This window comes from Lepus europaeus, chromosome 13 (genome assembly GCF_033115175.1).
Source record: "Lepus europaeus isolate LE1 chromosome 13, mLepTim1.pri, whole genome shotgun sequence".
Taxonomy (NCBI): Eukaryota; Metazoa; Chordata; class Mammalia; order Lagomorpha; family Leporidae; genus Lepus; species Lepus europaeus.
Genome location: NC_084839.1, coordinates 57,111,004 through 57,138,760, shown reverse-complemented (window position 1 = coordinate 57,138,760; position 27,757 = coordinate 57,111,004). Strand labels below are relative to the sequence as shown.

The window sequence follows — 27,757 nt, the reverse complement described above, 5'->3', positions numbered from 1 at the left end:
AATTTTTAAAAAAGCCAGGAAAATATTTTCACCATTTTAAGGTAGACAAAGATTTCTTGATCAGGACACAGCAAACACTAACTATCGACTCCCCTAAGAAATCCCATCCAGTTCCATGGTTTCAAACCTCATCCACGTTTAAATTTCTTTCTTTTTATTTTTTTAAGGATTTATTCATTTGAAAGATAGAGTTACAGATAGAGAGGGAGAGACAGAAAGTGTGGTCTTCTAACTGCTGGCTTACTCCCTAAATGGCCACAATGGCTGAAGCCAATCTGATCCAAAGCCAGGAGCCAGGAGCTTCTTTTGGGTCTTTCATGTGGGTGCAGGGGCCTAAGCACTTGGGCCATCTTCCACTGCTTTCCCTGGCCATAGTGGAGAGTTGGATTGCAAGTAGAGTGGCTGGGACTCGAACCAGCGCCCATATGGGATGCTGGCACTGCAGGCAGCTGCTTTACTTGCTACACCACAGCACTGGCCCTTCTAAGTAAGTTCTAATGTAATTTACTGCTCATATAGTCACTATACAAAATAATTTTTATCTTGAGCTGTTGGCTCTGTGTAAATTTCACTTTACTGAAAATAAAATAGAAATACATTTCTAAATATATTCTAAAAATATAATTTCACTAAAAAAAATAGGAATAAATTTCTTAAAACAGTTAACAGTAGGTTCAAAATTAAATTTAAAAGTTACCTCCTAAACTTATCTTTTTTGTCCTTTAAATCATCAATTTCATTGTGTGTGAACAGATCTGCTATACGTGTAAGAAGATTTGCATTAATACAGTTCATGTTGCATGGGGTAGCTACTATAGCATTCATATTTTTGTGGCAATATTCAATGCATTGTTCAACCTAAAAAAAGAGAACACAAAATAATGTTGAAAAAAGTAGCACCAAGGGTAATGTCATAGCAATACTTTTGAACATGAAATTCATTAGCAGCCTAATCCACATATTGCTAGCTAACTAGGTTTTACCTACTTGGGTTAATCTACACTGTTCAAACTGGTGCAGCTGGTCCAATCTGTGAAAACATACATACAGATTTGGGGAGTGAACCAGCAGATGGAAGATTTCCCTCTCTCTCTGTCTCTCCCTCTCTCTGTAACTCTGCCTTTCAAATAAATAAATCTTTAAAAAGTATGTGCAACACCCACACGGGAGACCAGGAGAAGCACCTGGCTCCTGGCTTCGGATCAGCGAGATGCGCCAGCCGCAGCGGCCATTAGAGGGTGAACCAACGGCAAAAAGGAAGACCTCTCTCTCTGTTTCTCTCTCTCACTATCCACTCTGCCTGTCAAAAAAAAAAAAAAAAAGTATGTGCAACAATAATTCATCTTTCATGGCTTTGACAGGTACCAATCTTGGTCTACACACTCAGGTGGAAAGGCTAGGTAATTTCCTATAATTAAACTTAGTTATAATTTTGAGCCTTCTTTGGATAGTCCAAGTAAAATTTCAGTCAACTAAGGGTTTTCTCAGTTTTACTGGGTTCGCTCTCTGATTTTCTCCTTCTCTCTTCAAACTGAGGTATATTTACTTTAAGAGTAAAGAGAGTAAATCATGTATTCTCCCAAAATATTTTACTTTTGGCATAAAAGTTATTTTTAGGGCTTAGATTTTAAAACTTTAAAAAGATCCTCAAAAGGTAAGGACTCTTTCAGTTTCTGTTTTTCTTCTGTAGCCATTCCCAAAAGCAAGTCGTACCAGGTGTCTAAATGAGCGGGGTTAGGGAGTGGAAAGAATGTAGGGAACTAGTAAAGCTCCAAATAATCAAATAGGAAAACTTCATATCTGCCAATATAGCAAAGGAATATTCTGCCCTGTAGAATTTTACCAGGAGCTAAAAGCAAATATTTAAGTATTAACCACAAAATCATAAAAAATCATGTGAATGATAAAGAAACAAAAAATAAAAACAAAAATGTTAGAGCTTGAAATATATATGTATATATTGAACTTTGTTTCATTCAATACACTTAAGCAACAGACATGTACTTCTGTGATACTCACACAAAATTATATTGTTTAATAGTTGGATATTTGGTCTTTATTCACTGAACTATATGAAAGACAGATATAAACATGCTTGAAGAAGTTATTTAAATAGCAAAACAAATATATTCCAATTAATTTTCATTTAATTTGGTTGTAGGGCAAAACCTCTTTTGGGGCAAAGTCAATTCTGTATACTGCTTGAGCACTGTTCACTTTATAGGCACAACAAACAAATAATACATACTACTATACTAGTCTTAACCTCTTACCAACAAAACAAAGTACTCCCTAAGCAGAAATTTATTCTAATGACATTATATTCTTGAATTAATAATAACCACTTTAGTAAGATGTTAAGAATTTTGTACACACTTGAAGAAGATGAGCGTTACTTTTCTATGAATACTAACAGAGCAGGTGCTTGGCCTAGGGGTTAAACTGCCGATTGGGAAGCTCCCATCCCACTTCAGAGTGCCTAGGTTAAGTCTCAGCTCTGCTTCTGATTCCAGCTTCTTGCTAATGAGCATCTTGGGAGGCAGCAGGTGATGGCTCAAGCAGTTGGATCCCTGTCATCCACATGGAAGACTCAGCTTGGGTTCCCAGTTTCTGGTTTCAGCATGGCTTGGCTCTAGCCGTTGCAGACATTTGGGGAGTGAACCAATGGATGGGGGCTCTCCCTGCCTCTCAAAATAAATAAAGAAATAAAATTTAATAAGTACTTACCAATGAATCCATTTTCAAAAACTCTGAAGATATAAGAATTGAAATGACATTTCCTGGCTCTAAAAAACAAGAGAGAAAAAAATAAAAATTTTCTTTTGATTTCTATTTCAGTCTCCTGAGAACAGGCTCCTTTTCACGTTAAAGAGAATGTACTTTCATAAAGACAATTTAATATAAACTTAATAAGCCATATAGCTTACAAACAGTTACAAAAAAGAAAATTCAGTGTTAAAACTAAGAGTATAAAGAATACACATAGTAAATTTGTCCTGAAATGGGATTCATATCAAGTAATAGAATTCAGAACACAGGGGACGGGGTGGGTGGGGGGAGGCGGGTCTAGGTTTGCAATGCCCATAAACACATGCAAAAGTCAAAGTAAAGAAATTTTAAAAAATGATTAATGAGCACACTTGTGATTTAAAAAGGAGTTCAACGTTTGTTACAGAATAGTTTAGTTATTTTTTAAAATTATTTTAAAAAATTTTTATTTATTTATTTGACAGGTAGAGTTACAGACAGTGAGAGAGAGAGGCAGAGAAAGGTCTTCCTTCCATTTGTTCACTCCCCAAATGGCTGCAACAGCTGGAGCTACGCTGATCTGAAGCCAGGAGCCAGGTGCTTCCTCCTGGTCTCCCATGTGGGTGCAGGGGCCCAAGAACTTGGGCCATCTTCTACTGCTTTCCCAGGCCACAGCAGAGAGCTGGACTGGAAGAGGAGCAACCGGGACTAGAACCCGGTGCCCATATGGGATGCCGCAGGCAGAGGATTAACCTACTGCGCCATGGCGCTAGCCCCATGAATAGTTAATTTAAAAAGATCCTGAGAGGTAAAAAATTTCCCCCTGCAGAAATGTCAGCTTTCAGGCACACAGAGCAGGAAAGAGGGTGATGCCTGACATGGTAGTTTGAGTATACCTGTCATCTCCCATGAGGCATATTTAAGAAAAAGGAAATATTGTAATGTTTCCAACACTACAACACAGTAACAATTCTTCTAAATCCTTAGTACTAGCAATTTTTCCTGAAATAGGAAGACAATGTTTAAAATAAGTAATCCCAGTCTTTCACTAAATAACAATTCTAGATTAAACCTTCTCAAAATAGGAATGGTGAACTCAGGGAAAAGGCAGCTGGTGGGGCCAGTGTTGTGGTTAAGACGCAATCTGCAGTGCCGGCATCCCATATAGGCACTGGTTCGAGACCTGGCTGCTCCACTTCTGATCCAGCTCTCTGCTATGGTGGGAAAGCAGTGGAAGATGGCCCAAGTCCTGAGGCCCCTGCACCCATGGGGGAGACCTGGAAGAACCTCTTGGCCCCTGACTTCAGAATGGCCCAGCCGTTTACTCCTTTCTCTTTCTTCCCTCCTCCTCTCTAACTCTCTTTCAAATAAATGAAAAATAAATCTTTAAAAATATATTTCATTGTACTCTATCTATCTATCTTTAAATAATCTCATTTGTTAACATGATCACCAATCTCATCAGAAAACTACTGAGAAGCTGTAGACAGATCTTGGAAGCAGGTAAGTTCTGCAAACTTTAATTTCTCATTTGAAAGCTAGAATTTTACCACTGACAAAAAAAAGTCAATTGTTTTTACTTAAATGACTAATTCATTTTCAAGAAAGTGTTTGAATAAGCACAATTTCTCTCAAGTAAAAATGGTTTTCTAGTCCTTAAAAAGTGGCTAGGTGGGGGCTGGCACTGTGGTGTAGTAGGTAAAGCCACCACCTGTGACACTGGCATTACATTTGGTGCCAGCTCATGTCCCAGCTGCTCTATTTCCAAGCCAGCTCTCTGCTGGTGGCCTGGGAAAACAGCAGAGGATGGCCCAAGCGTTTGGGCCCCTGCACACACATGGGAGACCTAGAAGAAACTCCTGGCTCCTGACTTTGGCCTGGTCCAGCCTTGGCCATTGTGGCCTTTTGAAAAGTCAATCAACAGATGGAAGATCTCTTTCTGTCTCTCCTGCCCTCTCTCTGTAACTCTGACACTCAAATAAATAAATAAATCTTAAAAAAAAAGCGGCTTGGCCAGCACTGTGGCTTAACAGGCTAATCCTTTGCCTTGCGGCGCCGGCACACCGGGTTCTAGTCCCGGTTGGGGTGCCAGATTCTATCCCGGTTGCCCCTCTTCCAGGCCAGCTCTCTGCTATGGCCCAGGAAGGCATTGGAGGATGGCCCAAGTCCTTGGGCCCTGCACCCGCATGGGAGACCAGGAGAAGCACCTGGCTCCTGGCTTCAGATCAGCGAGATGCGCCGGCTGCAGCGGCCATTGGAGGGTGAACCAACGGCAAAAAGGAAGACCTTTCTCTCTGTCTCTCTCTCTCTCTCACTATCCACTCTGCCTGTCAAAAAAAAAAAAAAAAAAAAAAAAAAGTGGCTAGGTTAGCTCATGACTCAAACAATTTCTCGAGACAACCATGATACAGTGGTATACAGCAGAAGTGAGTTTCCCCTTCCACCACACAGAGTATTACAAGAATGCCTATACAAGGGTCAAGATTTAATACAATTAGTAACTTTTTACTGTTTCATCAAGGACATTCCTAAACACAACTGCATGTTTTCTTTTCTTTTTTTTCCTTTTTAACTATGAGTGCCTAATGCTGAAGAACACGACTCCAGTTCCCCGCCTCGATCTGGAGAAAGCTCCAACAGTTTTACTCATCATTGCTTCTGCACCACCTGAGCATATGTTGATAACATGCAGGAATCATTACTCAAACTGTCTTGACCTACAGACCTTCTAAAAGAGTCTCCAGGACCTCAGTTGTTGAGAACTGCCAATCTAGAGACCTTTGCCATAATTTACTCTTAAGTAAATTTACAAAATGAGATACCAGCTTCCTAAAAGGCTGTTACTGATATAAGCATAAATACTAACGTTCAAATAGTTTTCTACATTTCACTTATGGCCTAAAACAGCTATCAGGTGACAAATTTTGCTACAAAATAAGCAACAGATTGTCTTTTACCTAAAGTGGGCATCTCACAATCTTTATTCTCCTCAGTGTTCCTTTTAACGTATTTTATCAACCAGTTGAAAATGTGAACGTCACAATGAACTGAAATGTCCACCTCTTCCCAGCGCTGGGCATCCATTGATAAATATTCAGCAAAGTACTTCATTTCTGATATCAAAAGATCTCGTGGGCAAATAAAATCTTCTTTTAAGTTTTTTGCTTCATCACATACATGGATCACCATGTTTGGCCTTCATAAAAAATATTACACAGAAATGAAATCATTAATTTCAGAAGAGGAGCCATGAATATTAACATTTAGTGGTGGTAAGAAGTTCTTGAAGGTTCTGACCAATAACAATTTTATAGAGTCTGACATTCAGAATTTTTCAAAATTATTTTGATAGCCTGTTTGTATCTAAGACTAAGACTAATTTTGCTAAGCTACTGACTTAATAAGACAAAAATATTGTTAATAAAGGACTAATTTTCAGTTTAAAATTTATTTTCAGTTATATATTAAATGTAATATCTATAAAAACAATGCCAATTAACCAAGATAAATTAATACATTCTGATTTTTGCAAGGAACATAAAATGGCATTTTTAACTGATTATGAGTAAGAGAGGAAAATAATGGTTAAATACTACATTTTCATACTCACAAAAAGGAAAAAGTTTAAATACAAATCCAATTAAAAGTTGGCATGGCTTATTTTTAATAGCAAGAAATTTTGCTTCTAGGTTTGTATTCACTAAGTATAAATAAAAAATACACTTAAGAGAATTATTAGGACAATATATTTGCATATTTAAAAATAATTTAAGAACTAGTTTAGATGATGCACTAGAAAGTTTTCTTCAAAAATCATATACTGCTTGAATTTACTTTCTTTGAAAATTGCGTCACCTCAAAAAGAATCATCAGTGTGACCCACAGTTGCCTTTATGCCACCACAAAAGGAAAACAATCAAGAGACACTAGCCTACAGCATGAATTTATTTTGTTTAACTGAACTTCACAAATGTCTAATAAAAAATTACTTTTGAAATAAAATTGGGCTACCAGAAAATAATTAAAATAACTTCTCACAAACTGTTCTTTAAAGGTAATTATGGTCAAATATAAACAGGTAATTTCTGGTAAAATAAAGCATAAAATTTCTATGGCTTTTTGGATGAAAATATGGAATAGTAGATAATTCCAGTTAAAAAAAAAACTAGCAAATTTTAGTGCCACACAAACCTACCAGTTAAAAATCACTGAACTATATAAAGAGGTGATTCTTTTTTATTGTAGTAAAATATACATAATGTAAAATTTGCCATTTTAACCATTTTTAAGTGTCCAGTTCAGGGAATTAAGCATAGTCACACTGTTGCGCAACCATCACCACTATCTATCTTCAGGCTTTTTCAAGAGTACATTTCATGACATGTGAATTATGTATTAGTAAACCTACTATTTAGAAAAAAAAACTATCAAAAGTAAAGGTATACAAAGAAACTTTCAGGGGACGATGAAAATGTTCTGTCCCTTGATTTGGGCAATGGTTATATGGTGTCCTCATTTATCAAAACTCATCAAAGCAAACATTTGTTTACAATATACAAACAGTACAAAACTATCAAAATAACATACTGAAAAACATTCTGTTTCAATTATGAGTATTATATTCAAATAGTTCTAAAATACACTTCAAGTCTGTAGTAAAATTGGAAAACTAATAACAGATTTTTGGGGGATGTTTACTTTACTTTTCAAAGTTTAATGTACAGATGTTATCGCTAGTATTGACAAAATATGAAAGCGAATTTGTAAACATGTAAATCTATAGTCCATCTAAACAACAGCACGAGTAAGTCATATGTTTAGGTTTTAAGCAGCTATTTACAGTTCTAAATGTGAACTAAGCTGATTCCAGTTGTTTTAGCATGTGCAATGTGAAATTCCTAAATTATGGTAACTGATGAATAAATCACAATATATTTTATAACATTGATATGAACATTAAATCTTATCTAGCAAACAGCCAGCCTCCTACCCTTCAGATTCTTCAGTCTTTTCTCCACCATTATGAGTAGTACAATTTTCACTTTCTGAAGAACAATTCCTTGTGGAAGCTATACTATGTCTTCCTTAAATACAGAAACAAACACATACAAAGAAAAGAAAAAGAAAAAGAAAAAGAAAAAGGGAGGGGTGCCGGTTAGCATTTCTAGCTGATTATGGGTTTTACTTATTGAATGGTAATACTGTAAATGCATGATTTCAAGGCTACTTAAAGACTGTATTTGTCAGGTGGCATTTCCCTTACTATTTCTAAAAGTATATTGAAAAATAGCATCAAAAAGTGGATCACAAATTGCTAATGTTATAGAGCAGATTTCAAATACTGAGGTGACGTGTACAAATAGGGACCAAATGCTCAGAAGCCAATGGCACAGTTTTCTCTTCCTGAAGCAAATATATTTACATCAAAACTGCTGCTGCTGAGAATAACTCAATTCATATTTAGGTTTTCTAAAACCAATTATTTCTAATAAAACTGCAGAAAATTTCTCTTCTCCCTGCCAGTATCATTTGAAGCTCTTGTTAACTGTAATAAAGAGTAACTTTAAAAAAGATTACATGAGAAGGGCTGGCGCTGTGACACAGCAGGTTAAGCCACTGCCTGCAACACTGGTATCCCATATGGGCACTGGTTCAAGTCCTGGCTGCTCCACTTCTGATCGAGCATCCTGGAAATGCCTGAGAAAGCAGCAGAATATGGTCCAAGGAGTTGGGCCCCTGTCACCCATGTGGGAGACCCCAAAGAAGCTCCTGACTCCAGCTGTTTCGATCATTTGAGGGAGTGAACCACAGGATGGAAATCTCTTCCCTCTTTCTCTCTGTAACTCTGCCTTTCAAATGATAAATAAATAAATCTTAAAAAAAAAAAAGATTATATGAGAGACAAGCAAGACTCTCAGTAAGAAAAAGATAATGAAGTACCAAGTATATGTCAAATTCCTTTAAAAGAGGAAAGGTCTTATAGAGCAGTGGGTTAAGCTGCCACTTGAGATGCCTGCATCCCATGTCTAAGTGCCTGGGATCGAGTCCTGCCTCCACTTCTAATCCAGCTTCCTATTCATGCACCTGGGATACAGCAGATGATGGCCCAAGTACTTGGGTTTCTGCCACCCATGTAGGAGACCTGGAAGGAATTCCTGCTCCTAGCTTCAGCCTGACTCAGACCCTGCTGTCATGGGCATTTAGGGACTGGAGCAATGAATGGAAGATTTCTTTTTCTTTCTCTGTCACTCTGCCTTTCAAAGAAATAAATCATTTTAGAAATTCCTTTAAAGTAAAAGAATATTTATAGTAAATGATAAATAGAATAACCAGATAACCAAGGCAACAGACTGGAGTAGGAAACTCTGATATAGCAAACACTCTGCTTTGGTAATAGTGTTTGACCTATATAATAACACTTTAAATGTTTTTCAAGAAGATTCAAAAACTAATATTAATGTCATATTAGCCTTTAAAAAAAGAAAAGCTGAGTGGAATGTATAAAATCCCATAAAATTATAGGCCAAGTACTACATTTTATTTCAAATATTACCTGACTTAGACACAGCATCCTGATCAACTGCAGTCTCCTGAACATCTCCCTGTGTATCCAAAAGAGAGGATTTGATGTATGTGGCTAATGTTTCAACAGGACTCTCTCCAGCAGCCATGAGGGGATTATACTGGTTGTCAACAGGTGAGGTTCCACTGCTTTTCAGCTCATCAAACCGTTTTGCACACTGTTATGACATAACATGAGAAAAAATAAAGAGGTTTGGAGGTTTTTAAAATTTTTATTATCTATTTATATTTAAGCAGCAGCAGAGAGACAGAGTTATCCTCCATCTGCAGGTTCATTCCCCAAATGCCCTCAACAGCTGGGCTGGGTCCGGCAGAAGCTGGGAGCTCAATCTGGATCTCCTATGTGGCTCAATCTGGATCTCCAGTTACTTGAGCCTTCACCACTGCTTTCTATTATAATGGTGTGTATTAGCAGGAAGCAGTTGGGACTTGAACCCAGGCACTCTGATCTGGGATGCAGGCATTTCAACTGGTATCTTGACCACTAGTACAATTGCTCACCCTTTCAGGATTTTTTTAAATAAAAAAATGAAAATTTTAAATAAAAAAATACAGGGGCCAATGTGGTACAGTGGGTTAAGCCGCCACCTGTAATGCCAACATCCCACATGGGTGCTGTTTCACGTCCCAGGTGCTCCACTTAGAATTCAATTCCCTGCTAATGTACCTGGGAAAGCAGTAGAAGATGGCACAAATGCTTGGGCCCCTGCCACCCACATGGCAGAACCATAATAAGCTTGTGGTTCCTGGCATCAGCCTGGCCCAGCCCCCAGCTATTATAGCCATTTGGAGAGTCAACCAGAGGATGTAAGATCTCTATATCTCTGTCCCTCCCTCTCTCTAATTCTACCTTTCAAATAAATAAATCTCTTTTAAAAAGAGAGAGAACGTATTTTCTTTTTCTAAAAAATATTTTATTTAGCTGGTGCCGCAGCTCAATAGGCTAATCCTCCGCCTTGCGGCAACGGCACATCAGGTTCTAGTCCCGGTTGGGGTGCCGGATCCTGTCCCGGTTGCCCCTCTTCCAGGCCAGCTCTCTGCTGTGGCCTGGGAGTGCAGTGGAGGATGGCCCAAGTTCTTGGGCCCTGCACCCCATGGGAGACCAGGAGAAGCACCTGGCTCCTGCCTTCGGATCAGTGCAGTGCGCCGGCCGCGGCAGCCATTGGAGGGCGAACCAATGGCAAAGGAAGACCTTTCTCTCTGTCTCTCTCTCTCACTGTCCACTCTGCCTGTCAAAAAAAAAAAAAATTTTTTTTTATTTGTTTATTTGAAAGGTAGAGTTACAATCAGACAGACTGAGACAAAGAGAGAAAAGTTTTCCGTCTGCTGTTTCACTCCCCAAATAGCTAAAACGGCCAAAATTGCGCAATCCAAAGCCAGGAACCAGGAGCTTCTTCCAGGTCTCCCACATGGGTACAGGGGCCCGCACTTTGCATATCTTCTTCTGGTTTCCCAGGCCATCAGCAGAAACCTGGATCAGAAGAGGAGCAGCTGGGACTTGAACTGGGGCCCATTTGGGATGCTGGCGCTTCAGGCAGAGGCTTAGCCTACTACATCACAGCACCAGTCCCCTTGCTTTCTATTTGAAGATACTTTTCTACAATCATTACTTTCTAAGTAAATATTAATTTGGTAACAACTGCATTTTTTATCTATTCAGGGTGGAATTTTTAAAAATATGCTTTAACCCAAAGGCATAATATATTCAATTTATTGTAGAATAAGAAAGACTCTTGAGAATCATATTTCTTTTTAGTCTACATCTATCATTAGCTGATAATACTAAAATTCTGCTAAAAACTTTTACATTAACTGAATTTACACTAAGAATAAAACCAAATTCTAAACTTCGATAGGAAGCAAACTAAACAGTGTCCGATTGGCCAGCGCCGAGGCTCACTTGGCTAATCCTCTGCCTGCGGCGCCAGCACACCGGGTTCTAGTCCCGGTTGGGGCACCGGATTCTGTCCCAGTTGCTCCTCTTCCAGGCCAGCTCTCTGCTGTGGCCCAGGAAGGCAGTGGGGAATGGCCCAAGTCCTTGGGCCCTGCACCCGCATGGGAGACCAGGAGAAGCACCTGGCTCCTGGCTTCGGACTGGCGCAGTGCACCGGCCATAGAGGCCATTTGGGGGGTGAACCAAGGGAAGGAAGACCTTTCTCTCTGTCTCTCTCTCTCTCACTAACTCTGCTTGTCAAAAAATAAAAAATTTTAAAAAGTGTCTGATTTATGAAATCAGATTTTCTTTAATAAAATTACTAATAAAGTCTCTGTTTTCACTAACAGTGAGATTGACCTTATACAAAATATACTGTGGTGGGGCCGGCATTGTGGCGCAGTGGGTTAACACCCTGGCTTGAAGCACCAGCATCCCATATGGGCGCCGGTTCTAGTCCTGGCTGCTCCACTTCCTATCCAGCTCTCTGCTATGGACTGGAAAAGCAGTAGAAGATGGTCCAAGTCCTTGGGCCCCTGCAGCCGTGTGGGAAACCTGGAAGAAGCTCCTGGCTCCAGGCTTCGGATCGGCGCAGTTCCGGCTGCTGCGGCCAATTGGGGAGTGAACCATTGGATGTAATACCTCTCTCTCCCTCTGCCTCTCTTCTCTCTATGTAACTCTGACTCTCAAGTAAAAAATAAATAAAATATTTTAAAAAATATATACTGTGGTAACACTTCATAGTCATATATATTAGTATTTCATCACAGTTTGCTCTAGGAGAGTTTTACCTTAACCTATTAGTTGATCATGAAATCAGTTTATAAAACCCAGAGTAACAATTTTAAAAAAAGGGGGTGGGGTCTGCATTGTAGTGCAGTGGGTTAAGCTGTTGCCTACAATGATGCCAGCACTCCATATGAGCACTGGTACGATTCCAGGATGTTTCACTTCCAATCCAGCTCCCTGCTAATGCACCTAAGAAAGTAGTGGAAGATGGCCCAAGTCCTTAGGCCTATGCCACCTAGTGGGAGACCAGGATGGAGTTCCTGGCTCCTAGCTTCAGTCTGGCCCATCCTTGGCTGTTGCCTCCATTTGGGGAGTGAACCACCAGATGGAAGATATCTCTCTTTCTCAAAGGGGGGAGGGCGTATTTAGTATAGCAGTTAAAACACTGCTTGGGATGCCCACGTGCCCTATCTGAGTGTCTGGGTTTCAGCCCTGTCTATGTTCTCCATTCTAGCTTCTTGAGAATGCACATCCTGGGAGTCGTGCTAAAATAGTTGGGTCCCAGCTGGCGCCGTGGCTTAACAAGCTAATCTTCCGCCTTGTGGCGCCAGCACACCGGGTTCTAGTCCCGGTTGGGGTGCCAGATTCTATCCCGGTTGCCCCTCTTCCAGGCCAGCTCTCTGCTATGGCCCAGGAAGGCTGTGGAGGATGGCCCAAGTGCTTGGGCCCTGCACCCCATGGGAGACCAGGAGAAGCACCTGGCTCCTGCCTTCGGATCAGCGAGATGCGCCTACCGCAGTGGCCATTGGAGGGTGAACTAACAGCAAAAAGGAAGACCTTTCTCTCTGTCTCTCTCTCTCTCTCACTATCCACTCTGCCTGTCAAAAAAAAAAAAAAAAATAGTTGGGTCCCTGTCACCCATGCGGGAGACCCAGATTGAGTTCTAGGCTCCTGTTTTTAGGCTGGCCCAGCCCTACCTGTTGAGGACATTTGGGTTATAAATGAGTAGATGGGAGATCTCTGCCTGTCTACCTTTCAAATAAAATATAAATAAGTAAAATTTTTTTTAAAAATACATTAGAAAATATCAAGACTACAGTAAGCACAGTACAAATAAGCACTCCTTTACAAAAATATTTCTACATGTTTACTAGGTCATGATATAAAAAAGCCTTCCTTGTTGTAGATCTTAAGTCAAACAACACTGCAATAGCATCCAATTTTAAATCTCTATCAACATCAAGGTAGATGGCAAGTTTCATAGCAGACCAAGTAATCTAAAGGGTATAAAATGAGAAATATAGATAGAGAAATAACTGTGCATGTGTATATATTCAATGAATAACATGCATTAGCTATCAGGAAAGTACAAAACATGCATTTATTAAACAGATACTTACCAAGTACCTGCTAGATATCAAGCACTATTTTAGGTAATGATTATTTACATGGTTACTGTTAATACAAAGATATGTTTACACAAGGTTTAGGTCTTTGAAAAGTGAAGTAACCCTTGTAAAAAAGGCATTTAAAAGAGATCTACGCGCAGACTTAAATATTATATAGTCAGTATGCCTGTTTAAATAAAATTTTAAAATTAAATTTAAAAAATGGTGAGGAACAGAGAAAATAGTTTTTATATAAGCACTAAGTAGAAAAGAGTCTGAGTGCAAGTAGTCTCTGTGGGTCCCAGTTTTCTCCGCTGTAAAAGCAGAAGACAGAACTTGATTCACTCACTATTCAACACATACTTCCTCAGTGTCCGTGACGGGCAGGGCAGTGGGGAGGGGTCAATCTTCAGTTTTCTACATATGGACATCCAGTTTTCTCAGAACCATTTATTGAGGGTCATTTCTCCAATGTATGTTTTTGGCTCCTTTGTTGAGAATCGGTTGGCTACAAATGCACAGATTCATTCCTTGGTACCTATTCTGTTCCACTGGACTATTTTCATGCCAGTACCATGCTGCATTTGTTACAATAGCTCTGTAGCATTTTTAAAATCAGGTATTGTGATGCATTGTGATGCCTCCAGCTTTGTTCTTCTTGCTCAAGGCTGCTTTGTCTATTTAGGGGTCTTCTGTGCTGCTTTTTTTTTTTTTTTCTTTTTTGACAGGCAGAGTGGATACTGAGAGAGAGAGACAGAGAGAAAGGTCTTCCTTTTTGCTGTTGGTTCACCCTCCAGTGGCCGCTATGGCCGGTGCATCTCGCTGATCCGAAGCCAGAAGCCAGGTGCTTCTCCTGGTCTCCCATGCGGGTGCAGGGCCCAAAAACTTGGGCCATCCTCCACTGCCTTCCCGGGCCATAGCAGAGAGCTGGCCTGGAAGAGGAACAACCGGGATAGAATCTGGCACCCCAACCGGGACTAGAACCCGGTGTGCCAGCGCCGCAAGGCAGAGGATTAGCCTGTTAAGCCACGGCGCCGGCCTCTTGTGCTTCTATCATATGAATTTTGGGATTTTTCCCCCCTAGTCCTACGGAGAATGTCACTGAAGTATTTGATGGGGATTTTGTTGAATTTGTAACTTGCTCTGAGTATGCTTAAGCTTTCTAAGAAGGTAAATCGGTCATTTCTACTTCTAGAACTGAGATGATTCAACCACTTCAGGGTTCCTTTTTTTTTTTTTTTTTTTGACAGGCAGAGTGGACAGTGAGAGAGAGAGAGACAGAGAGAAAGGTCTTCCTTTTTGCTGTTGGTTCACCCTCCAATGGCCGCCGCGGTAGGCGCGCTGTGGCCAGCACACCGCGCTGATCCGAAGGCAGGAGCCAGGTGCTTCTCCTGGTCTCCCATGGGCTGCAGGGCCCAAGCACTTGGGCCATCCTCCACCGCACTCCTGGGCCACAGCAGAGAGCTGGCCTGGAAGAGGGGCAACCGGGACAGGATCGGTGCCCCGACCGGGACTAGAACCCGGTGTGCCGGCGCCGCAAGGTGGAGGATTAGCCTATTGAGCCGCGGCGCCGGCCTCAGGGTTCCTCTTAACAGCAGAAATCCTGAGATGCTCCTCCAACAGTGTCCAGGGATGAATTACAGGATTATTCCCCACAAGGATTTTTAAATTTGAAATTTTGATTGTGAGGCCCACCTTAGTAAAATCATATACATCATCAAAATCAAAACATAATTTCAGTGTTCATTTGCTTTCCGTTTACAATTAAATTACAAGCAATAGCAGGTGGGGAAGGGACATGGCGGAGGAGAGACACACAGGTACTGAATGAAGGTGACTGATGTCGCAGTGCCATGTAAGGCTTCAGAGGAGGCTAAGGAGGGAAAAGTGGCAAAAGAAGGCTTTGAAAAGCTCATGGCTGCTGGCGCCGTGGCTCACTAGGCTAATCCTCCGCCTGCGGCGCCAGCACACCGGGTTCTAGTCCCGGTCGGGGCACCGATCCTGTCCCGGTTGCCCCTCTTCCAGGCCAGCTCTCTGCTGTGGCCAGGGAGTGCAGTGGAGGATGGCCCAAGTCCTTGGGCCCTGCACCCCATGGGAGACCAGGAGAAGCACCTGGCTCCTGCCATCGGATCAGCGTGGTGCGCCGGCCGCAGCGCGCCTACCACGGCGGCCATTGGAGGGTAAACCAACGGCAAAAGGAAGACCTTTCTCTCTGTCTCTCTCTCTCACTGTCCACTCTGCCTGTCAAAAATAAAAAAAAAAAAAAAAAAGAAAAGAAAAGCTCATGGCAATGCACAATCTGCCAAACCCCCTACCCATACCAGAATCAACTCAAAATGGATCAAAAACCTTAATGTAACACCTGAAAACCATGAAATTACTAGAAAACACAGGAGAAACATTTCAATACAGTGGAATAAATAATGATTTTTTTTTTTTGCTAAAACTCCAAATGCTTAAATAAAGATATTAATGACTTTTCAGCTGTTGTTAACATGCAAGATGAAGTTGAATTTAAATAAACCAGGTGGGTAACATATAATTTATATATTTTGCATTCAGTCAAACCATAGATACGTATATACATTCATACATGCATATATAAATAGTCCAGCTGTTTTCTCTCTTAGTTCTTTCTTTAAATTGATCACTTTTTCTAAGTTTTTTTCAGGAGATATCTGGGGAACTATTCTTTACCTCTTTGGGTGTTAATCCAGGCACAAGCCTTGCCACACTTTCCCAGTTGATGGTCTGAGGGATGCCAATTAATGGATAAAGAATCATGTCCAACACCATTTGGTTGTTATTGTTCAGGAAATTGTTGTTCTCTGAATATTCACGACTCATCTTTTGGAACTATAGGTAAGGAAGACAAACAGCTTTATTTACATTGGAAATCCAAATGTTTTTAGAGCATTATAAATCAGTTACAATTTATTCCTAAGAATTATCTGCAACTATGTAAAAGAAAAATAAAACTAACCTAAAATAAACAAAAATTAACAGTCCAAATCCCTTCAAGTACAAAAAACATTTGAGCATAGATCAATACATGGATGTATAGAATGATACAGACACACAGGTGATAAAAAAAAAAAAAACAAGCAGAATAAAATATTAATGCTAAGGGCTGGCATTGTGGTGCAGCAGGTTAGGCCGCTGCTTCTGACATCAGTCTTCCACATCAGACAGCTGGTTTGAGTCTTGGCTTCTCTGCTTCCCAATCCAGCACCAGGGGAAGCAGCACAGAATGGCCTAGGTGACTGGGTCCCTGCCACCAATGTGGGAGATGCCGACAGAGTTCCTGGCTTCAGCCTGGCCCAGCCCCAGTTATTCCAGTGAACTAGTAGATGGAAGATTTTCTCTCTCTCCCCCTCTCTTTCAAATAAATAAGTAAATAAATCTTTAAAAAATAGATTAATGGGGCCGGCGCCGTGGCTCGATAGGCTAATCCTCCGCCTGCGGCGCCAGCACACCGGGTTCTAGTCCCGGTCAGGGCGCCGGATTCTTTCCCGGTTGCTCCTCTTCCTGTCCAGCTCTCTGCTGTGGCCCGGGAGTGCAGTGGAGGACGGCCCAGGTGCTTGGGCCCTGCACCCGCATGGGAGACCAGGAGAAGCACCTGGCTCCTGGCTCCTGGCTTCGGATCAGTGTGGTGCGCCGGCTGCAGCATGCCGGCCACGGCAGCCATTGGAGGCTGAACCAACGGCAAAAGGAAGACCTTTCTCTCTGTCTCTCTCTCACTGTCCACTCTGCCTGTCAAAAAATTAAAAAAAAGAAAAAAAGAAAAAATATATTAATGGCAGAATCTAGATGATGGGCTTATAGGTGTACACTGTAAAATTATTTCTGACAATCTGCTAGATGTTCAAATATTTTGTAATAAAATACTGGGGAGGAGAGATAGGCACTTGCAACAGTGGTTAAGAAACTGGATGGGGGTGGGAGGGAAGTTATGGGGGGGAAGCCATTGTAATCCATAAGCTGTACTGTGGAAATTTATATTCATTAAATAAAAGTTAAAAAAAAGAAGAAGAAGAAGAAGAAACAGAGTAACAGATTAAAAAAAAAAAAAAAAAGAAAAAAAAGAAACTGGATGGGACACCTGCATCCCTTATTGGAGTGCCTGGATTCAGTCCCAGCTCCACTTGCAATTCCAGCTTCCTGCTAAAGTATACCCTAGCTTCAGTTTGGCCCGGTTCTGGCTGTTGTGGGCATCTGGAGAGTAAACCAGCAGATGGAAGATCTTTCTCTTCTCCCTATCTATTTCTCTCAGCCTTTCAAATTAAGAGGGGAAGAGAGAGAGAGAGAGAGGGAGGGAGGGAGAGAGAGAGAGAGAGAGAGAGAGAGAGAGAGAGAGAGAGGCAGCATTGTGGTGTAGCAGATTAAGCCACTGCTGCTGGCATCCCATGATCAGGGTGCTGGTTTGTGTGCTGGCTATTCCTACTTCTGATCCAGTTCCTTGCTAATGTACCTGGAAGGGCAGCAGAGGACGGCCCAAGTGCTTGGGTCCCTGCAACCCATGGTGGGAATCAGGATGGAGTTCCTGGCTCCTGGCTTTGGACTGGTTCAGACCTGGTTATTGCAAGCATTTGGGGTGTGAACCAGAAAATGGAAGATCCCTGCCCTCGCCCCTTTAGTCTTTTAAATAAATAAGAAAGGGAGGAAGGAAGGGAGAAAGCGAGAGGGGGAGGGAGGGAGGGAGAGAGAAACGACAGAAAGAGAAAGGAAGAGAGAGAAAGGGACAAAGAAAGAAAAAATATTGGGGGGAAAGACTGAATACAATTTATCTTGCTTATGTGTTTTTGATTGATATGCTGATTAGCAATTCATAGATAATGGAATAAAAAAGTAAAAAATTCTTCTTTGGGGCTGGCGCTGTGGCGTAGTAGGCTAAGCCTTTGCCTGCAGTACCAGTAACCCATATGGATGCCATTTCGAATCCCAGCTACTAAAACTTCTAATCCAGCTCCTTACTAATAGCATGGGAAAGCAGTGGAAGATGGCCTATGTCCTTGGGCCCCTGCACTCAAGAAAGAAGCTCCTGGCTTTAGATCAGCCTAGCTCGAACTGTTGTGGCCATTTGGGAAGTGAACCAGCAAATGGAAGAACTCTCTGTCTCTCCCTCTCTGTAACTCTGCTTCTCAAATAAATAGATAAATCTTAAAAGAAAAAAAAAAAAAAAAAAAAGAAGAAGCCTCCTAAAACATAGCTAGTTATAAAAAGAATCATTATTTCATTCAATTCCTAAGCAATATCCCCCTTTCCATCTGTTAGTGAATGTCCATGCTACAATGAAAGCTGAGCATATTGATTTTTTACTGATGGAATAAAATGAAACTTAAAATCATGGGCCTGGTACTGTGGTATAGCAGATTAAGCTACTGCCTGCAGTGCCGAAATTCCAAATAGACTGTTTTAAGTCCTGGCTGCTCCACTTCCAATCCGGCTCCCCGCTGTTGTGCCTGGGAAAGCAGTGGAAGATGGTCCAAGTGCTTGGGCCCCTGCACCCATGTGGAAGAACATGGATGAAGCTACCAGCTCCTGTCTTTGGCCTGGCCCAGCCCCAGCTGTTGTGGCCATATGAGGAGTGAACCAGCAGATGGAAGATCTCTCTTTCTGCTTCTCCCTCTTTCTGTAACTGCCTTTCAAATAAATAAATCTTTTGTTTAAAAAAATCAAGTTCGGCCGGTGCCGTGGCTCAACAGGCTAATCCTCCGCCTAGCGGCGCCAGCACACCGGGTTCTAGTCCCGGTCGGGGCGCCGGATTCTGTCCCAGTTGCCCCTCTTCCAGGCCAGCTCTCTGCTATGGCCTGGGAGTGCAGTGGAGGATGGCCCAAGTGCTTGGGCCCTGCACCCCATGGGAGACCAGGATAAACACCTGCTCCTGCCTTCAGATCAGCACGGTGTGCCAGCTGCGGCAGCCATTGGAGGGTGAACCAACGGCAAAGGAAGATCTTTCTCTCTGTCTCTCTCTCTCTCACTGTCCACTCTGCCTGTCCAAAAAAAAAAAACCCAAACAGTTAATCTGACATTTTAGGTTAAACATATTCATTGTTATTGTGCTGTAGAATTCCTAGTTATAAAAGGTGAGGATGATTATATTAACAACTGTCAATTGAAATAACTTTTCTTTGGGAAGTTCTTCTCTTCTTCCTTGTCTTTAGAAGCAATGTGATGACTGGCTTGATGAACTTTAATCTTTACAACCTTCAAATACACTCACACTGACACTCATATAGAAAGGCCCTCACACACACACACACACACACACACACTCACTCACTCCTGCAGAGTGGAGGCCTCCCATACTTCTTCACCTAGCTCCCCATCACAACCTATAATTTAATCCAGGAGCCCCTGAGTTACATAACTAGTGCTCCTCATCTTAGCAAGGGTGGCCAAGACTTTTCTCTCTCTCTTTATCTCTCACATACATACATACATCGTTGATGCCATTCCAAACAGGCGCAGTTCAACATTTAGTGAGCCCCAACTATGTACAAACGCATGGTCAGGCCATGTGGTCTCTGATTTTAATATCATATTAATATAATTTTGGTTAAGAGTCAAAACAAAGGGGAGCCAGAGAGAGGCAGAGGAGGGACACAGAACAGCTGTTATTGACTGATTATCTACTAAGAGCCTGGAACTGTGCAAAGTCTTTCAAAAGTTATTTCAAGAAGTTCTCATTACACCCCCATAAAACAGGTGGCCTCCTCAATTTTATAAGACAAGGAAAGAGGTTCAGAGAAGTTATGTGTTTTGTACAAGGTGAGAGAGAGTAGGAGGCAAAGCAAGGATTCAAACCCAAGTAAACTAACTCTCAAACCTATGCTCTTTCTATTCAATAGAAGTGAAATACTGGGGAGATAGTGAGTTGGGAATAATGGTTTATGGTTGGGAGGGACACAGCCTAATGCATTTTTTTTTTTTTTTTTTGACAAGCAGAGTGGACAGTGAGACAGAGAGACAGAGAGAAAGGTCTTCCTTTTCTCCGTTGGTTCACCCCTCAATGGCCTCTATGGCCAGTGCATCGCGCTGATCCAAAGCCAGGAGCCAGGTGCTTCTCCTGGTCTCCCATGCGGGTGCAGGGCCCAAGCACTTGGGCCATCCTCCACTGCCTTCCTGGGCCATAGCAGAGAGCTGGACTGGAAGAGGGGCAACCGGGACAGAATCCAGCGCCCCAACTGGGACTAGAACCCGGAGTACTGGCGCTGCAGGCGGAGGATTAGCCTATTGAGCCGTGGCGCTGGCCAAGCCTAATGCATTTTAAGTTAGTTATAATTCAGTGAAACCATTTGGACAAAATTCTGACTCTGAGATGAAGGAGGGGAAAGCTGAGTTATAGGAGAGAAAATAAAGTATTCACTCAAATTTAAAACATTTCAGCAACCTTTTAATACTAATGTTTATATCAGACACTTCTTATTTTACTCAAACATATACTGAAACTCTACTACATGGCAGGAATTGTATCTACAGTTGAAACATAAATTGACCAATGAAAAGAAAGCCAAAGGTGTGTGGCTAGTCATATTTATGATAAAAGTAACACTGGGTTCTGGGTTGGAAATACAACCTCCAAATATAAGCTGCTCTTATGGGAAAATATTATGTTTTAAGATGTGACATAGAAAGCAAAGATACACTGAAAACCAATACAGTGGAAAAGGCAGTGTACAAAGCTTGAAGCTCTGGTTTGAGTTTTAGCTCTATCACATGCTAGTCAAGGTAAGTCACCTAACCTTACTGAGCTGCAGCTATAGAATTAGGTAATGGGGCCAGTGTTGTGGTACTGTGGGTTAAGCTGCCCCTTAGGATGCCAACATTCCACACTGGAGGGCTGGTTCTAGTCCCTACAGCTCAGCTTCCAATCCGGATCCTGGCTAATGAACCTGGAAAAGCAATGGAAGGTGGCCCAAGCACTTGGGTCCCTGTCACTCACGTAGGAGACCCAGACAGAGTTCCAGGTTCCTGGTTTCAGTCTGGTGCAGCCCTGGCCATGAAGACCATTTAGGGAGTGTACCAGGAAGATGGCAGATCTGTGTGTGTGTGTGTGACTCTGCCTTTCAAATAAATAAGTATTTAAAAAAAAATTAGTCAAAGGTTATACCTCTGACAGAGAGAGAATCAGAGATTACTATGTGAACACACTCTGACGCCAACAATGCACCTCAAAATTAGATGTAGCATAAAATAATAGCATTTACTTCTGAGGATTGAGATAGTTAAAATACAGCACAGGTGTTGGAATGTAGTAAGCTCTCAATAAAAATTAACTATGATTAACTCATTATGTCCCATTGTCCTAAATATAGGACACCTACAAAGGCTTGAGCAATAAATATACCACTTAATGGTAACTTCAAAATAAATGTTGCTGAAATAGTCTCAGAATTAAAACTTAGGATTTAACGGGTTAATATTATATAATTGTTTACATAGGACACTGCTCTGGGATATCAGGTAGGAATAAGATATTCTACATGTGTATGCGTGAACATTAAAAAGGAACCAAGAATGACGGGGCCCACATTGTGGCACAGCAAGTTAGGCTGCTGCTTATGATGCTTGCATCCCATATCAAAGTGCTGGTTCAAGTACTGGGTACTATTTTTTGATTCAGCTTGCTATTAATGGGAAGGCAGTGGAAGACAGCCTCAGTACTTGGGCTTCTTCCACTCATGTGGGAAGCCAGGAAGGAGTTCCTGGCTCCTAGCTTCAGCGTGGCCCAAACCCAACTGTCGCAGTCATTTGGGGAGTAAACCAGCAGATGAATGATTTCTCTCTTTCTCCCTCCCTCTCTCAGTCACTCTGCCTTTCAAATAAATCTTTTTTAAAAAAAAATAAACAGAAAGGAGAATCCTTAAGTACTCTAAAAATCATGGCTTTCGACCAGAGACATACCTTGAAGCACCAATGTAGTATAGTGGTTCCAAATGTAGACTCTGTAGCCAGACTGTTCAACTTTGAATGCTGGTTCAATCACTTACAGTATTATCTGGTTCCAATTGGTTAATCTCTGTGCCTCAATTTCCTCATCTGTAAAGCGAATAGTTGCTCACTTACAGAGTGCTGTGGAGAAGTGGGAAGCGCTACCTTGCACATAGTAAGGACTACATGTTTGCAGCAGATTACCACTCCAGAGGTCCTAGAATAACAGATTCATTAACACAATAGGTAAGACAGCAACATTCCAACGCAGTATGCTGCCAACAAAAAGAGTACAAAGAGTCAGCCATAGAGCCAGCTCTATCACTTTGAGTGGTGCAACCTGAGCTTCAGTTATCGCAGTGATAGTATAAGGAAAATAAGACCCACGTTTTTAAAAGGCAGGGTGATTGAGTGGGAGGGATATACAAAGAGAGATGTTCCATAAGCTGGGCTACTCCCCAAAGGCCCAAAATAGCCAGGGCTAGGCCAGGCTGAAGCCAGGAGCCAGAAACCCAAGGATTGGAGCCAGCATCTGCAGCCTCTCAGGTGCATTAGCAGGAAGCTGAATCAGAAACAAGCGGACGGGACTCAAACGAGCACCACATGGGATGCCGGCGTTCTAGGCGGCAGCTTTACCCACTACGCCATAACTCTCGCCCCTGCGACACTTTGAAAACAAAGTTTTTATTTATTTATTTTCATCCTATCTGGGGGAGGATCTTCCACTCAGTGGTTCACTTCCCAAAGTCTCCAATTGCCAGGGGTAGGCCAGCCCAAACCAGGAGCTGGGATCTCAGTCCAGGTCTCCCACATAGGTGGCAGAGACCCAAGTGTTCGAGCCATAACCTACTGCCTCGCAGGGTGGGCATTAGCAGGAATGCTGGATCAGAACTGAGTAGCAGGTACCCAAACCCAAACCAGGCACTCCAATAGGAAACGCGGGTGTCCCAAGTGGCAATTTAATCAATATGCCTAACAGAAACCAACAGCACAGTTGAAACACCCGGATCCTTACTAGTGAAGAAAGCACTACTCTGCACTTACTTGACTTTTCATTCTACACAATTTGGGAGGGGTGTTAGGACATGAGATGCTTTTACTATAATTTCTCTGGGCCTCTGTAGAAAGCTGAGGTGGAATTCCTGGATCTAGGCTTCTGCTTGGCCCAGCCCTGGCTGGTTAGGGCATCTGGGGAGTAAACCAGTAGGTGGGAGATCTCTCTCTCTCTCTCTCCCTTTCAAAACCCAAAACAAAACAAAAAAAAGCAAGCTTCCATTACAGTCTGAATGTAAGTATGACAGGCATAGTATTGAAGGATAATCTCTAATAAAATTCCCTTGAAAGAGCTGTCACAGTGCACCTCATTCTGGAAAAGGTATCAATGTATCAAAAACAATGACAATATGAAAAAGTTCGAAGCTCAAATCACACTACTACTATTCATCAATCTCACATTCACGTTATAAAGTTTTAAAATGCTTAAAGTAAAATGCTATTTAACAACGATAAAATTGCACTTGTTTAATAATAAACTATTCTTTATAGGCTTATGTATGTATTGATAAAGCCAAGTCACTCCTGCAACACAAGTCCGCAACATCTGAATTTTATTTTCTTTTTTCAAATACAGAAAGGCTGTTGTGGACAGAGACCTTCCCCTTAGGCAGTGGCCAAGGGAAGAGAAGCCGGCCAGAGGGGCAGGTGACAGGCCTTTGGCATAACAGAGGGTGGCGGTAACACGGGGCCATCCTGGACCGGGGAGAAGCCCTGTGCCCAGGCTTCCCGACCCTGACCGCAGACGACGACCGCGGCGGCGGGTTTTGGGAAGAACAAAGTAAAACCGCATCCCAAACCCAGGATGAGTCGATCAAAGCCCTTGACACCTTGGGCCCAGAGGCAAAGTGCGCGGCGCGTCCTCAGGGCAGCCCGAGACCCTGGCGGTGCTGCCACCCCTCCCCAAGTGGGCGCAGACACCCCGCGGGCGCCGAGCGGCCGAGGGGCAGACAAAGGCGCGGGGCAGCGGGGCCACGCAGCGCGGACGCGGGGCACAGGCCCGGATCGCCCTCCGCTGGCCCCCCGGCCGGGACTGGCTGCCGGGCTGGCGAGCCGGAGGGCAGCCGGAGCGCGGCGGGGGGCGTCTGGGGAGCTCGCCTTCGGCCCAGCCTGCCCCGTGGGGGCCGACGGCCGCGGCGGGACGGGCTGGCTGCGGGCGGTACCGCCCCTCGCTCCACTTCCTGCTCCGGCGGCGTCTTGCTCACCTTCACAGGGCTGCGGCGGCCCTCGTTGCGCCTTTGTCACCTGCAGTTGCCGGCACCGCCCGCGCTCGCGCCCCGAATCTCTCCCGCACGCCAGCCCGCACCCCGGCGGCGCGGCGCCCTCACACGCCACCTTAGACCGACGGCGGCAGCGGCCGGGAAGCAGCGCCGAGGGGTGGGACAGCGCCGGCCCGAGGGCGCTCCGCCAATCGCGGGCCAGCGCCGCAGCGGCGGAGCCAATGAGCGCCGAGCCCCTGCGCGGCGGGAGGGAGCCGCGGGCGCGGCAGCGACGGGCCGCCGCCTCGCCTCGCCTCGCCTGTGCCTTCGCCTGCCCCCTTTGGCTTTCGCTCCCAGGCTTGTCGCAATGCAGCGTTCCCACCCTCCTAGCGTCTTGTCTCTTAGCAACCAACCCAACCAACCCTCGGCGCCTGGTCTTAGGTGACCAACGTTGAGTCCACAAGAGGGGGTCGGGGGAGGATACAGGCAGATAAAGGAGCTTGGAAAGGTGGCGGCGCAGGTCATTTGGATATGAACAGCTTAAGTAGAACAGAAGAACTGTATGATCTGACGGCCTCGATAGTACCTTGGATGTAGCCTTGTCTACCGGGAGGTATCTCTGCACAATGTAAATAGCTCTAGACTACAAATTCGGTTTTTATACATGTATAGGTTCAGCATGTGTGTGTTATTAAGGTGCTATTTTGGGAATTTAGTAAAATGTATAAGGCTCAATATTGTAAGGTAAATGCTACATATCAATATTCTGATTTCCACTTGGACAGCGTGTGAGAACCAAAATTAAATGTTAGGATCAGACAGAACAGAAAAAGTAATAAATATTATAATGAGATCTGAACGTTAGGTAGAGATTAAGTGGCTCACTGTACAGAATGTTGGGAGTTTATGTAATTGTATCACCTGGTTTTGTTTGTTTTTTACCGATTTACTTATTTGGGGTCGGCACTGTGGTGCAGCGGGTTAATGCCCTGGCCTGAAAGCGCCGGCATCCCATTTGGGCACTGGTTCTAGACCTGGCTGCTCCACTTCTGACCCAGCTCTCTGCTATGGCCTGGGAAAGCAGTAGAAGACGACCCAGGTCCTTGGGCCCCTGTACCTGAGTGGGAGACCTGGAGGTGGCTCCTGGCTCCTGGCTTCTGATCAGCGCTGCTCCAGCCATTGGAAGACTCTTTCTTTGCCTCTCCTCTGTGTAGCTCTGACTTTCAAATAAATAAATAAATCTTTAAAAAATTTACTTATTTGAGAGGGAGAGTTGCAGACAGCAAGGGAGAGACAGAGAGAGAGGTCTTCTACCTGCTGGTTCACTTCCTAACTGGCCACAAAGGCCAAGGGTGGGCCAATCTGAAGCCAGAAGCCAGGGTCTTCTTTTGGGTCTCCCATGTGGGTGCAGGGACCCAAGCACTTGGGCCATTCTCTGCTGCTTTTCCAGGTGCATTAGCAGGGAGCTGGATCATAAGTGGAGCAGCTGGAACACAAACCAGTGTCCATACAGGATGCTGGCACAGCAGACAGAAGCTTAACCTACTATGCCACAGTGCCGGCCACGCTGGGTGTATCCTTGACTATTTTTGTTCCATGAAGACATTATGGTTAGGCAAGTTGTGTGCCACACAGATATTAGGTTAGGTAGATTCCTAAGAGAAGCTGCTTGCTTTCTGCAATTTCCCACCTTTCTGCCTGCACATCGGCTGGTCTCAGCTGTAATGGCAGTAAGCTGTGTGAACCCATGAGGACAAGACGAGCTCGCAAGCATGCAAGCCTCTCACCGTCAGGCCATAGAAAAGTGTTCACCTTGCTTTTGTTGCTGTATTTCTTGATCTCTTTGTTTTAGCAGCTTTGAGTGTGCCCTGAGGGAGAGAGTGGGTCCTGGAAAGTGGTGTGCTACACTACGGAAGATCCAAGACGAGGATGGCATTGGCGGGCAGGTAGACATTCTGCAGGCTGGAAGACTGGGGACTCGTCCTGATTGTAATGGGAAAACTGTCCCTGTGTTAACTGGGAAGATTATCAGGTCTCTGGTTCTGAGGGGGGTGGTTTAGGACAGGTCAGAGTATGAGTTAGTGTTGGCTACCAGTCCTTGCTTTTAGCTAAGTTCAGCAAAACGAGATGAAGGCAGTTAAGAATTAGCCAGTTTGGGGGAGTGTTGTGGGGTGGTGGGTTAAACCACCACTCGGGGTTGTGCTGATTCATCTTCCATCTCCTCTGCTCCCTGCTAATGAGCCTGGGAGGCAGCGGATGGCTCAAGTGCTTGGATTCCTGCCACCCATGTGGGACACCCAAATGGAGTTCTTGGTTCCTGGCTTCAGCCTGGCCAGGCATTTGGGGGAGTACACCAGTGGACGGAAGAACCCAGGCACTCTGTTATGGGGTGCGTTCATATCCCAAGTGGCATCTTTCCTGCCGTACCAAATGTCCACCTTTTCATGAACTTTCTGAAGTACTCTCATGACTGAGATCGTGCAGTATTTGTTTTTCTGTGCCTGGCTTATTTCACTCAACATAATATCCTCCACGTTGTTGCAAATGACAGATTTCCTTCTTTTCAAAGCCTGAAGAGTATTCTATTTTTTGTATCATATGTATATACATATATATGTATATATGCATATGTTTTCTTTATCCACTCATCTGTTGATGAACATTTAGTTTGACTGTATATCATGACTATTGTGAATAGTGCTGCAATGAAAATGGGGGTGCAGACACCTCTTTGACAGAGTGACTTCATTTCTTTAGAGTATATACCCAGTAGTGACACTGCTGGATCAGGGAGTAGCTCCATTTTTTAAAATGTTTACTTGTTCATTTTGATTTATTTGAAAGGCAAGCATGACAGAGGGAAAGATCTTCCATCTACTGGTTCATTCCCCCCAATGCCCACACAACCAGGGCTGGGCCAGTCGGAAGCCCAGAGCCAGGAACTCCATCTAGGTCCCTCAAGTGGGTGGTAAGCACCCAAGACTTGAGCCATCATCTGCTGCCTCTTAGACATATCAGCAGGAAGCTGGATTGGAAGTCAAAGGCAGGACGTGATCCCAAGCACTCTGGTACAGGTGGCTTAATTGGCTATACCACAACACCTGCCCTGCAGGTTTTTTCTTATTATCTCATCTTTTAATTTGAGACAAATATATATTTGCTGGTTCACTCTCCAGATGTTTCCAACAGCT

The 27,757-nt window shown here is 43.3% G+C and overlaps 1 protein-coding gene across 3 annotated transcripts in view; it reads right to left on the bottom strand.

Moving 5' to 3' along the window:
• SANBR (SANT and BTB domain regulator of CSR) overlaps positions 1 to 24,683 on the bottom strand; it is a 77,029-nt gene extending 52,346 nt beyond the window's left edge. Inside the window, exons 1-8 of one of the 3 annotated variants that reach the window (XM_062209498.1) lie at positions 24,573 to 24,683; positions 22,288 to 22,531; positions 16,078 to 16,236; positions 9,302 to 9,488; positions 7,739 to 7,832; positions 5,706 to 5,944; positions 2,728 to 2,786; positions 698 to 858 (exon numbers count right to left, since the gene is read on the bottom strand). In XM_062209498.1, coding sequence (XP_062065482.1) covers positions 698 to 858; positions 2,728 to 2,786; positions 5,706 to 5,944; positions 7,739 to 7,832; positions 9,302 to 9,488; positions 16,078 to 16,227 — 890 coding nt within the window. In that variant the 5' untranslated portion in view covers positions 16,228 to 16,236; positions 22,288 to 22,531; positions 24,573 to 24,683. Of the gene's footprint in view, positions 1 to 697; positions 859 to 2,727; positions 2,787 to 5,705; positions 5,945 to 7,738; positions 7,833 to 9,301; positions 9,489 to 16,077; positions 16,237 to 22,287; positions 22,532 to 24,572 lie in introns of those variants that run through there. The other 2 variants (XM_062209499.1, XM_062209500.1) reach the window with 2 other exon arrangements.
• Between the last annotated feature and the right edge of the window lie 3,074 nt (positions 24,684 to 27,757).